Source organism: Diadema antillarum, unplaced genomic scaffold (assembly GCF_040938485.1).
Source record: "Diadema antillarum isolate AM-2024a unplaced genomic scaffold, OU_Dant_1.0 seq00000286_RagTag, whole genome shotgun sequence".
Lineage (NCBI taxonomy): Eukaryota > Metazoa > Echinodermata > Echinoidea > Diadematoida > Diadematidae > Diadema > Diadema antillarum.
In genome coordinates, this window is record NW_027271314.1 from 453,065 (window position 1) to 465,641 (window position 12,577).

Sequence of the window (12,577 nt, forward strand, 5' to 3'; positions counted from 1 at the left end):
TCTGTCAATATCAATCATTCGAACAATAGGCCTACATGAAGGGATATTTTACTCGTATTTTGTTACATTTCTGTATCAATTTCTGAAGTATGAAACATGAAAATGCCACTCAGATAATCATAATATAAGTGAATTGGTAATAACACGTATATACCCCGAGCATGATATGCTAGAAAGTGCTGTATTTGAGCATATCTCTCTTACCCAGCCAAATTGATTATCCCGAGGCCTGCCGGTCCCGAAGTGGCCGGATGATCGAGGTCATACTGTATTCAAATGAAGAAATTTGAAAGTTTTTACATGTATCCTCGATTGTTGAATATGCCCCTATACACTACATGAAGCCTGATTTTTTTATTTTTATTTTACTTACTATGTTGAAGTTATCAATAAATTGATCAATAAATTGGAAAAGAGAAAAATTTTTTTTTGAGAAACAAATAGTGGAATATCAGAGACTCCAACCCCAAGCACCTTCTGATCTGGAGATTCTCCCGCCCGAAACCCCTAGCAAACGGGAGACTCCAAGTTGATGTGTGCGAAGCATGAAGTCCCTAGGGTTCTAGATGTTCTCTGGTGCTATCTAAGGCTTATTTTTTCAACATATGATAGCAATAAGTAAGAAATCCTTTCCATCGGGAGACACAGAGCCAGGGCGGGATAAATCAAATCTCAAGCGGGAGAACGGGAGATTTTGCAAAAATGGGCTTTCGGCGGGAGATCTCCCGTTGAGAACGGGAGAGTTGGAGTCTCTGGGAATATTCCTGGTTACCTTGAGCAAACCAACATATCCCTGGTTGAAGCATCGTAAAAGAATGTGTGTGTGTGTGGGCGTGGCTATCTTTCAAGTGACCTGCCTAGTACACTGTACAGTGAACTCCCGTTATAACAAACACGATAATAACAAACTTCTCATTACAACAAAGTAAAAATTCAGGTCCCCAAACTGTCATTTACGTACACTGTATGCATCATTATATACTTCACTATTCGGCTACGTGTATAATGAAATTTTGATATAACAACAGAAAACTGCCGGACCCAAGGACTTCATAATAATGGGAGTTACCTGTAGGATGCCTAGTACAGGCAGAGGGTCAAAATTAGAACAAATCTAATATATTAGCTGCCAAAATGATAAAACAGGGTTGAGAACGAGAATGGAAAGCAGTACATAAATCATTGTGCGCAATGAAAACAAAATGACTGCCAAATATTCATAATTACATAGATTTATTCATCTCATTATATACATAACAGAGCATTAAAAGCATACTTTATGGCGTAACAGCTATTTTAAAAGAAAAAATTGCTGAAGACGATTTATCACTTTATGCTACAGATGACTAAATTCGAGAAGACATTTGCCAATTCCACAAATCCGTGGACACTTGCTTGTAAAGATAGCATACTTTGGCAAGATCTCAAATTATACACAGTCTTCAACACATCAGTATAAATACACATGTATAAAGGTGACAAAACAGCATGTAGGGCCTACAACTGTACACTGCATGTCAAAGTTTGATTTAAAATTAATTGAGATTTTCCACCCAATTTTTAACATGCTTTCATGCTTCGGATATATTGAAAACTCACGTAAGCATTCCACGATGATAATGGATGGGGTACCATACACATAGTCCACTGCTGTTTAATTCCCTGCTTCAAAACCCCATGCCTGTTCACAACTGCCCCATCCATCAAGACCAGGTGGCAATATTTTTGCATGTTGTTAAATTGGCACCCCAACAGTGATTTGCAAATTGAACAAAAAAAAAAAAAAAACAGAACACCTCAAAAAACCGAAACTTTTACAGTATATTGAATCCCTACAACCATCTCTTTGCCGGTAAACAATACGGAGCAAACCTGCCCAAACAATGTAAGGCTGTGAAGAGGCAGTGTTGCATAGTACATGATAGTTATTCAATCCATCTGAACGAAATTCACAAGACTTACTGCGCCAGAAACGCTCAACATTGATGAAAACAACTCTCAAAGTGCACATCGTTTCCTGAAAGTTATGGTCTCAAAAACTATGCATGATGGAGTGATGTACATGGTGGATCTTGTCATTTAGCCTGAAAAATGTATCTGACACAAGTAGACACAGTTCATCAAGGCTCCATTTTAGAGAAAGTTGCTAAGACAGCAACTCTTGCTGCAATGGCAAGTGCCATGACATTGACAAGAATCTTGCTTCCTGGTTGGCTGTTGCTGCAAGAAGTTGCTATTCCATCAAGAACTGCTCTCCTCACATTTTTCTATAAAACATGAAATGAGACCAAGGTTTTTTTTCTACCCCTACCTGATATATATCTAGTAATGCTCATCTTACATGCAATGCCACACCATGTGCACATTTGATTATGACAGAATTACATGTAGAAATTTAATGAAAACTAGAGTTAAAAGTAAGAAAGTTATGAAATCTCAAGTTCAGTGTGTTTTCACAGAACACAGAAGTTAGTGGGAAATCACACACAACTCTTCCATTATTCTAAAAATCCTGTTTAGGATTTGATATAAACTTTAATAGCAACTACATATACCAAGGTACTGTAAAAGTGGATATTTTTGAGCAAGTAGTTTTTTTTTTTCTTTTTTTTTTTTTGCTCAGCTGCGAAATATGAAATTTGCATGTTTTTAATTCTGCCGGATCAGGACATTACTTTAACTAGAAGATATGGCAAGCAAAAATGCTCACAGGCTTTCATTTTTGCATTACTGGTAGTATCTGGTTGTGTGAAACATGTATAAAATTTCCACGCCGCAAAAATTTCCACTTTTACAGTACCACCTATCTTCCCCCTTTCCCTCTTGCAGTCATCATAGCTAGGCTGAATACCAGACTACAATAACTTGACGCAGAGGATATGACTAAATCTTATTGATTTCATGTCTAAAAAGGAAATTCATTGAACATTAACAAATATGTCAGTGGGAGAATTAGTAAAGTGGCAACAATATAACCTCCTCCAGTTAGGGTGTTATATATATACAGATATTGAAATTTTCACATATATATTTGTTGTTGCACATTCAATTTTCCTGATATCTCTACTGTTCTGTTTAACTCATTTCACTCTCTCCATTGATCACAACATGAGCATGGTGTAGAATTGAACTTTGAAAGTCTCATGTTGACTCTCAAATATACCGAAAGCATACTCTGAAACACATACAAAACATTTGCCTGTAATGTCAAAAGTTGCTACACAACTTTTTTTTTTCCCCTTCTGCACTAAGATTGGACTTTGTACAAATTTTGCTGATGACAACTAAACATATTCTAAAATTTTGCATTGATAAAATAATTCAAGTTTTGGTCACATTTCACACATGCTCCAGAACCACATATACTCAGTATGAGGAGGTCTACAGGACCAAGAAATAATGTTCATCGTGAAGTAAGTAGCTGAAAAATAATATAAAGGCAAAGGAACTGTTCTACTGACACCAAGGAAAAGAGGTTGTTAAACTATGTGGTAGTACCAGATATGTTTGCAGAATTTCATTCACATTAAATAAAGATCTAACTGTCTAATGACGGTACAAACTCCTCGTCCCCAAGTGATAAAGATAAAGATTTTGTATTCTTGTCTGAGCTACATAGTATATCAAACCTTGCACTGATATTTGAGTACACATCTTATCTTGAGACACCTGTCTCCGCTTCAAAAGCATTTGAGATGTCATCTGACGAGTGGCCTGTCTCCAGCCTGGCGATTGGGTCCGAGATCCGGCCAGTTCTCGGCTCCGACAACCATCGTTCTCGTCAGCACCTCGTAGGCGGCGCGGAAGTGGGGGTTGAAGAAGACCGTCACGCAGGCGGGAAAGAAGAAGGCCATGGAGAAGTTCTTGACGACAGACCGGAGGAAAGCCCTACATGAAGAGAGAGAGGGAGAGATAGAGAGAGAGAAATAGATACAGAGGCAAATGTTGGTGATTTGTTTGATTTCCATCTCAAAAGAAGGCTGGATAGCCCATATTCAGCTACAATAAGTTAGTCTTCAATGGGGTCCAGTTGGATGTGAGGCGGGACCACTTCACTGGTTGAACACCCTGCCCTTTGCAATGAATGAATGGATGAAGCGGGATCTTTTACCTGCATAAGTTGTGACTCTCATAATCACGGGACCTCTATCTTATGTGTTATCCGAGGGACAGAGTGTTTTGCTCCTTGCTAGAGGGGACGGTATGATTACACACAACATTGCTCAGTCCAGCCTCGGGTATCGAACCCAGGTCGCTTTGGTGAGAGGCAGACACGCTACTGACTGAGCTAACTCATCGGTAGTGATGACATGGTTCTAGGCTTTCCTTTCCCCTTATACAAGTGAAAGAACAAACCCTAGTACTCATACTGCTCAGAAATGCAGCACAAAGAAAAGAAGAAGAAGAAAAAAAAACCCAGAATACATTGTACATCCACAGGTTGTGCCACATCCACCCTCCTCCCTTTGAGTATGAAATGGTCACAATACAAAGCAAAAAGCATGAGTACTGAACAAAAAAAGGAGTTAAATGGTGAGCTAAACTGTGAAGCATGAGTATGGAAGAATCTCCACATGTTGTGACGAGTCTGCCCTCCTTCTCTCTTAGTATAAACAAATTTTGAGTCTTGGTCATAAACATACATGTGTGCCATCACTTTCATACTGTTTAAACACCTATTTTGGAGTCATATAGCGATAACTGTCACAGAAGACTGCAACAACAAAGTACTAAAACACATAAAGATATTTAATGCTATACAGACATGTCACACTACTATGTCTGTAGATCTACTGTGCATACATGGATATCAAATCCATTTTGCTCTACTTTTGACCTGTAAAGATCTACAAAATTCCTTCTTAGATAAAAGCACAGACTATGCATTCACAAAACAAGTTGCTTACATTTGAACTGGACACACATTTATTTCAAGATACTTTCCTTTAAACTGGCAAACATACTGCTGACAGAAAGATAAATGATTTAAGGTAAGTCTTTAGCCAGTAAACTGCCTGAGGCTGCTTTTGCATGTGTGCATGTGTGGAGGGGTCTAGGGCAATTACCCCGTGGGCAATTACCCCAGACCCTTTCCCTGACCCTAACCCTAACCCAAACTCTAACCCTAAACATAACCTTAACCGTAACCCTAATCTTTACTCCAACCTTATCAGTAACCAGTATTTAGCCGGGGGGTAACTGCCCTGATACAGTGTGGAGTGTACTGAGTGAAAATTTGTGTTTCATTGCCAGGTTGACATCTTCCTCTTAATCAACATGCTCTGCAATGTAATCACCACAAATAAATCTAGTGCTTCTGGACCCATTGCAAAATATGGGACTCTTATTATAAACAACACTTGTTCAATATCATGCCTGTCATATAATATAAGCTCATATAATACATAATATATTGTATATCATATAGTATATAATATAATCATATTATGCGTGCCACTTTTCTTATTCCAGAAGTAATCATATTTTATTGCTTTGTAAACCTACATTATGACAAACTGATTTTGCTGGTCAGACAATGCTTCTTATAGCAACAATCCACTGCAGTGCGAGATATACCACTCCTTCACTGCGAGAAACCTAAGTTCAAGAATAAAGAGGTTAAAAAAGAGAACTTACTGAGTGAAGGAGATGTTGTCCGGCAGGGTGACCTGGACACGCCCTGGTCCTGCACTCTGCACCTGCTCCAGCGAGATGACCCTCAGCCGCATCAGAAACTTGCCGGGCGTGGCCCCAGCGAGGAAACGGTTGACATGACTACACAGGAAGAAGGTCTACTCCGGAGTGGCGGATGCAGGAAAAAGAAATGGGGAACAATGGTGCAAACTGAATAAGAGTTCCCATCCGATTGATAACTAAAAGAGAAGTTGTACAACAATATTTTGATATCAACTTAAGAAAGACAGAGGAGATATACTAAACCGCTGAGGATTTTGCAAGTAAGATCCGTCCTGTTCCATTCATGTAACAAGTTTGAATTCTTGAGACATCCTCTTTCCTTCACAGTACTGTTAGTGTTCCTTCAGTCCATCTCCAGTCCGGGAGATTCCAAATCGTTTGTCCATCACAGTGAAACAACACTTTGCACAGCCTTTGTCCAGGATGTTACCAGATGCAGCTGATTGTTAATGACTTAAATATGGCTATGTAAGCCAAGAAGAGTGTCTCATTCTGGAATTTAGAACTGCTTGTATCAATCATAAGTCATCAGTAAGAAGTTAGAGCAGTTATCTACTTCAACAATGAATCATCTAAAAACCACCTATGAACTTCAGATGCTGCAATCTAAATAGTGTTCTAAAGATACAGAAAATACAGACAATGCAGTCGCATAACAATATGGCATTTGTACTGCGGCAGAATTTATCTAAACACAGAGGTGCCAATCCTTCATGAAACCAAATTCATATCTATGCTGGCATTAAACTTTTATGAACATCTTGTGATACTTTGTCTTTTGAATATCAAAACTTAACATACATGTAGACTTTGATGCATGCATTTATTGAATGAACATTTATGAACAGCCATAAATTGCATGCACATCTCAGTGATGAGATCAGCTCTTTTGACATCAAATATTAGCTACACACTTGTCATTATAAATACAGATTTAATTTTTACAAGACAGATACCGGCTTTGACAGTCACTTAATAGTACAAATCTGAATAGAAATCCAACTGGTCTGTCGAAATATGTATATCTCAACACTACGATTGAATATATCCTCAATGATCTATTTTCAAGGCCACTCAAATACAGGACTCAATATGATTTGCAGACCATCTAGCTGGTTGTCCAGAAACCCCCTTCGAGCTTCAGGTTCTGATGACGCTCACCTCATACATGCAGACGATGACCCTGTAGACGAAGGCGAAGAGGAGCATCTGCTGAAGTTCCTCCAGGGATGTGTCGTCCTCGATCTCCTCCACAAGAAATCGCATCATGAATCCCGTGGTGTCACTGCTTGGAGAGGAAGTATCAAGCAGATCATGTAGAAGGGTGGTGGCTATGAACTCGTGTTGAAAAAAAAAAGACAGGGATTTTAACATTACAGCATGAAAATCAGGAAGGTCCAAGAGTTATCTGTGGAGATACATGTCTTTTACACACATCTCCATGTGCAAAACAGGCAAGGAGACATACACATGATTCATTGTATATGGTCTTGTCAGGACAAAAAGAAATATCCAAGGGTAAGTTTTCAAAATACATCCTGCAGAACTAGGGGCATTTTGTACATGTAGCTCTGTTGAAGAGTTTCTTGCTTTTAAGAAAACTACAAATGTTTGTCACTTGAAACATGTTTTATATGAGTCTAGAGTTTACAACTGTTCAGGCACAGAAATAGACTGCTTGTGGACTGTTCTTGATATGCTGAAGTACAAGAGAAGCATGATTGATTATATTATGCATGAGCCATGACAAGGTCAGGCTGGGGTCCATTTAGAACTTCAAGCACCTTTTTTCCAGAGGCCAAAATGTTTTGAAATACAAATGTTCAACAAGTATTCAGCAAAGCTCAAACAGAAACCACCTATGATTTTGTAGTGGCCTCAGACCACTGCTGCTACCAAATGTTGAGCCCTGGTAGGAAAAAGAACAGACAAACGACCTAAAAACAAAAATGCAATAAGTTCAAACCTGATGCCAAGGTAGTCGATGATGACCAGCATGAAGCCGAGTTTTGCAGTGAATAGTAGGAAGAAGTCGATCATTTCAGCTACCACCCGGCGAAAGATGGATGGCACGCTAAACTCAAGAACTGAAACGGAAAGTGTAATGGGGTTAAAAAAAAAGATCTATTAACACAGAAATAAACAATCCTAATTTCTCTATGAGGCAACTGCTTGTAAATTTTGGATTTGGAGAGCTAATGTTTCATTCATTAAATAATAAAATCCACATAGACTTCTAACCATTTGTACATACATCAACTATGTGTCAATCGCAGCATGAGCATTAAAAATACACTGTGTTTCTTTTCATCCATACGTGCGATAAAAATGCAGGCAGTCCTTTAGAAGCCTAAAATAATATTCTAGCCCCCTGAACCCAGGATAGCCAAAATGCAAACTGTTGTGTCATGACTGTAATATTAATGTGTAGGCTGAAGTATCCTCACCTGGATTTTTTTTTTTTTTTTTTTTTTTTTGACAAGAAGGCACAACCTGAGTATTTATTTAGCTACTACTTAGTACTAGAGGTTCTGTGTCAGAGTGTTTCTGTACAAACAAAAGAACTCTTTAAATAAAATAACACCGCGCACGCGCACCACCAAACACAAAGTTTTTGTAACCTTGGCTTTAATGGGTATCTTTCCTACATTGTACTGCAATACAGTCGATAAGATTTGTACCTGGTATCTGTGGAATGACGTTGTCAACATTTTGAGCTGCATTACCGAGGTGGTGCTGGCGGAATCCAAAGGCAAAACCTCCTCTGTCAGGCGGGTTTTGTTGAACGTTCTGCTGCTGCTGCTGCTGCTGTATATCTCCCACCGGACGACCGCCGGCAACCCCGCCGGAGCTCTGGCCGGTCGCTGATGCACTTGTCGACGACACCGTTGACTGCTGCTGCTGAAGTTGCTGCATGTAGGTTGCGCAAGCCATGTAGGGCACCATGTTCATCATGTGCTGCTGTATATACATGTGAGACTGATACATGAAAACCCACGTACGAAGACTCTGGCAATACTCGGACATGGAAAATTGCCTGTTACTTGCAGACGCAGGCTCATTTTTGTCTTCTTTCCTTTGGTTTTCAGTTCCTGATGCAATGTGTTCACTCTCAGGCGTTGTACCACCGGATTCCTCTCCTCCCAACTTCCTTCGATTGCGGAGTTCTTCAGCCATCTTCCGCCAGCTGAGGGATTTAATCACCTTTTGACTCGGTACTTAGTAGACTGGGCACTATGATAATAGACAAGGTTTTCAGTGAATTCTTTCATTAATCAACAAAAACACGATCACGGAATAACTTTTACCGTGGTCATCGTCATGTATCATCCAGTTTGTACACATCCACACGGCTGTGGCATATTACACAGCTAGCTGGCGTCTTTTTAGGACCAGCCAAGAGATGGCGCTGTGCAGTTTTTTTTTTTTTTTTTTTTTTTTTTTTTGACCACAGTGACTGTGAAGTACAAAGTTATTTTTGGACCAGCTGTCCAGTGACTTTATTATCGTGTAAGAGTTAGATTTAGTGCCGAGTCCACCTCAGTGGCAGATCTTAGTAAATTTTCTTTGTGAAAAGAAGATAAAGAAGTCATATTCCGCTGAAATCTTGCTGAGAAGGCACATCATGTGACATGAGAAGAGGGAGGGTCTATTTCTACCTGACTTCTGTCTAAAAATCGTTTCACAACAGTTTCATTACCACTGCATTTTCTTCATAGAGAGCTATAACTTGGAACATTTCGTGGCACTGTTTTTATAAGCAGCTTTGATATAGGCCTAAGCCTAATAGTAAAATAAATTACTCGCAAGAAATGTGGTCAGGTCCTTAATATTTTTGGTTGTTGCTGCTTTTGTTTTCCACATTATGTTCTGCACTGTGTATCTTGGCTGGTTTAAAATAATCCGATATACAATGTAATGTAATCTGCCAAAAAGGTATGGCAGTATCCTATAGATTAAAAAGAAAAACGAATAAAATTACTGAAACGACTTATATCCCACTTGCACGTTGTACCTTGTACACAAACAGTGTTTTTCACGATGAGATAATCATATAAAAAGATGGACACCAAATGATGACAACAACAACAACAGCAACAACAACAGACAACCACAACACAACCCAAGCAACACACACGTCTGCCAAGCAGTTAACTTACGCTACAAATATACTTAAAGTAATATCTTTGTTTAATTTTGTTTCTCATTTCCGTTATATGATACTAGTTACTAATATGTTCGTATTATATAGGACCTATGTTTGTTGACATCAACTTTCCTTCTTGCAATTGCCGAATGTGTTGCCAAATATACCCTGAAGTCGTTAGCTTGCTCTGAAATCATACTTAAAGATAATATGAAGTTTTGGTACCTTTATAAAGTTTCCCTGAGTTTGCCTTGTCTTAGTTTGTGTTTCAGGTTAAAGTACCTTTCATATAACCAACACAGTGAGACTTACTCGCCCCAAAGTGCTCTCATGTCTTTTTTTAAAATTTGAATTATGATAAAACCACACAGTAGGCCCTACATGTATACATAATGATGAGTATTATACAAAATATCTGTTTTATGATCGAAGCAGGAAAACAATACATTTTTAATGTGAGTGCCGAACTTCCAGTGTTTAGAAGCCACGGAGTGCTCTGTTTTGTATTTCAAACGAATGAAAGAAATGAGGTGATCAAAACAAGGCAAGTTATTTTGAAATTTACATCTGTATAGGTATAAAATCGTTTACACAGGATGAAGAAATCGATACTAGTACATAAAGGCCAATAGCTGTGCCAAAAACCTTCCTCTCATGACCATGGAGAAAACATTTAAATGAATTGATACTCCCGTTGCTGAAACCCAAACCACGTGATTACAATATTCTAAATTACAATACAAAGCTCTCAAAATATGGAAACATAGCAAACCTGAAGACAAGAGACACAATTTTCTTCTACACTGATTGTAGCAGATGTTCATTTCTTTTTATTGGATAGAATATAGAATGGTATTACAATGGACATTCCTAATAATGCATTTTCGTTTTCCATTTTTTACATGCACGTCTCTTCTGCGTATAAACATTCTGGACAATCGTCATGCTGAATCTACTTTGTGAAGATGCATAAAATGGGAATTCAGCTTGAGATGTGATAATGAAAATAACTTTATTATTTCTGATATGGTATAGCCTATAAGACTTATCAATTTATCTATTCTTATTCATTTATTGTACAGTTAATGTGCAAAGCATCTACACAATTTTAGATGTGATATGCAAAGTAAACAGATCCACGTCTGGCCAATGACTGCTATAAAAATTTGAAATGTATGAGTTATTACGAAGTGTGGAAATAGAAGGATTATATAACTTTGATACAACATAGAAAATGGATATGCTCGAAGGTATTGAAATTAATGACTGCCCAATCTGGCCATTTTCGGCAAGATGAATGGTCAGAAATGTCATCGAAGAGAATGAATAGATATCAAAAGACATCAGTACCATTTTACAGATTGTCATTCCTCTAGGTTTACGTAATCTTTATGCAAATAAATGTTATTTGAAAATTCAGAAAGAAGATAAAAATATAGTGGTACATTTTTGTATGACTTATACAATATACACTAAGTTTACGTTATGGTCGTCATTTTTTTAACATACGAGAACTAAATGTATTATAGCAGGAACCAAAATTTCGTCCCTTTATTTTCTGAAAGATATCTCCGCGTGATGCATTGACGGCATTAACAGAACATGAAATGAAAGGGATTCTGTTTTGTTTTTGTTTTGCTTTGATTCGACTAAAAATCTGAAGTAATTAAGTATTTGATTTGGTCATAAAATTTTGATGAACGGTATTCACATTCAAACTAAATTAGCAGGTTTTCCCTTCTTAGAAATACTCAAACTTTGTTTGCCATAACCTACAATATTTGAGATGATCTGTTCCCAAAGCGGTTGTCTTCAGTACTTAAAACAGACAAGACCTGAATTCCGATTAAAAAGTATTTTGTCTCATTGCAATATCACAAGTTCCATTCCGAGTATCATTAGGCCTACCGACGATGGTGACCGAGATTAAAATATGAAATGTATTCGCGTGAAAAAAAAAATCGCGTATACATGAACCTTGTATAATTTTCCTTATCTAGTGATAAGGTGTCTAATCTGTGAAACTCATGTTGAAAGATTCAAATGAATTTCACATCTGGAGCCCTGTATGCAAACGAGTTTCCCTTGTCTTCCTAGCGTCCAGCTGAGTGGTGTTTCTTCTTCATGAAGAAGGCAAAGCAAGCTGACATCGACAGGACGAGAACGACGACGATAAGGGCGCCGGTTGTCGATTGTTCTTGGATGAATCCTTTTGAATGCTGCCGAGGATTGATATCCGCTATGACTGTTTGGAGAGACGAGAGTAATAGGAAAATAATATAGTGGTTATAGAACAATTCAATTTTCGTGCAAGTAACCGTTTCGTTCTGTGGTAATTCATTATTGAACTTGTAAAATATTTTTCTCAACTTATACGTTGCAAAAAGGTCACGTAAACGATGTTTAAAAAATATAAAAAGCCTTCACAAAGTAACAATGATTAAAACGCAGACATCAAAAAGTGCTTCTAACAGTAATGTATATGATTTTACTGGTTAAGAATATACTTGATTGTGTTACCTCATATCCTGTACAAATATTTCATGACCTAAAAACATTCAAAACTGTCAGATGTAGGTTGATTTGATTTTTGATTTATTCACGAAATGCATACATTAACACATATGAAACGTTTTTATTTTGTTTTTGTTTTTTTTTTACTTGGAATAGTAATATATAAGTGAATTAGGAGTGGATCGTCATAAGCAATTCAGAGCTTGACTGTAACGTCCA

At 37.9% G+C, this 12,577-nt stretch overlaps 1 protein-coding gene across 1 annotated transcript; it reads right to left on the reverse strand.

Moving 5' to 3' along the window:
* Positions 1-3,672: 3,672 nt before the first annotated feature.
* LOC139730014 (uncharacterized) lies at positions 3,673-9,025 on the reverse strand. The gene is made up of 5 exons (XM_071640935.1): positions 8,379-9,025; positions 7,664-7,784; positions 6,859-6,985; positions 5,638-5,792; positions 3,673-3,888 (listed from the first exon to the last, which is right to left on the reverse strand). The coding sequence occupies exons 1-5, from the start codon at positions 8,872-8,874 to the stop codon at positions 3,699-3,701; spliced, it is 1,089 nt and encodes a 362-aa protein (XP_071497036.1). The 5' UTR covers positions 8,875-9,025; the 3' UTR covers positions 3,673-3,698.
* Positions 9,026-12,577: the final 3,552 nt, after the last annotated feature.

Excerpts from the sequence above, each read along its gene's own strand:
- LOC139730014 (XM_071640935.1), bottom strand. The coding sequence starts at position 8,874 with ATGGCTGAAGAACTCCGCAATCGAAGGAAGTTGGGAGGAGAGGAATCC. Across the intron at positions 5,793-6,858 it reads TCATCGTCTGCATGTATGAG|ACCTTCTTCCTGTGTAGTCA; the intron begins GTGAGCGTCATC and ends ACTCCGGAGTAG. Across the intron at positions 3,889-5,637 it reads GACAACATCTCCTTCACTCA|GGCTTTCCTCCGGTCTGTCG; the intron begins GTAAGTTCTCTT and ends CTCTTCATGTAG.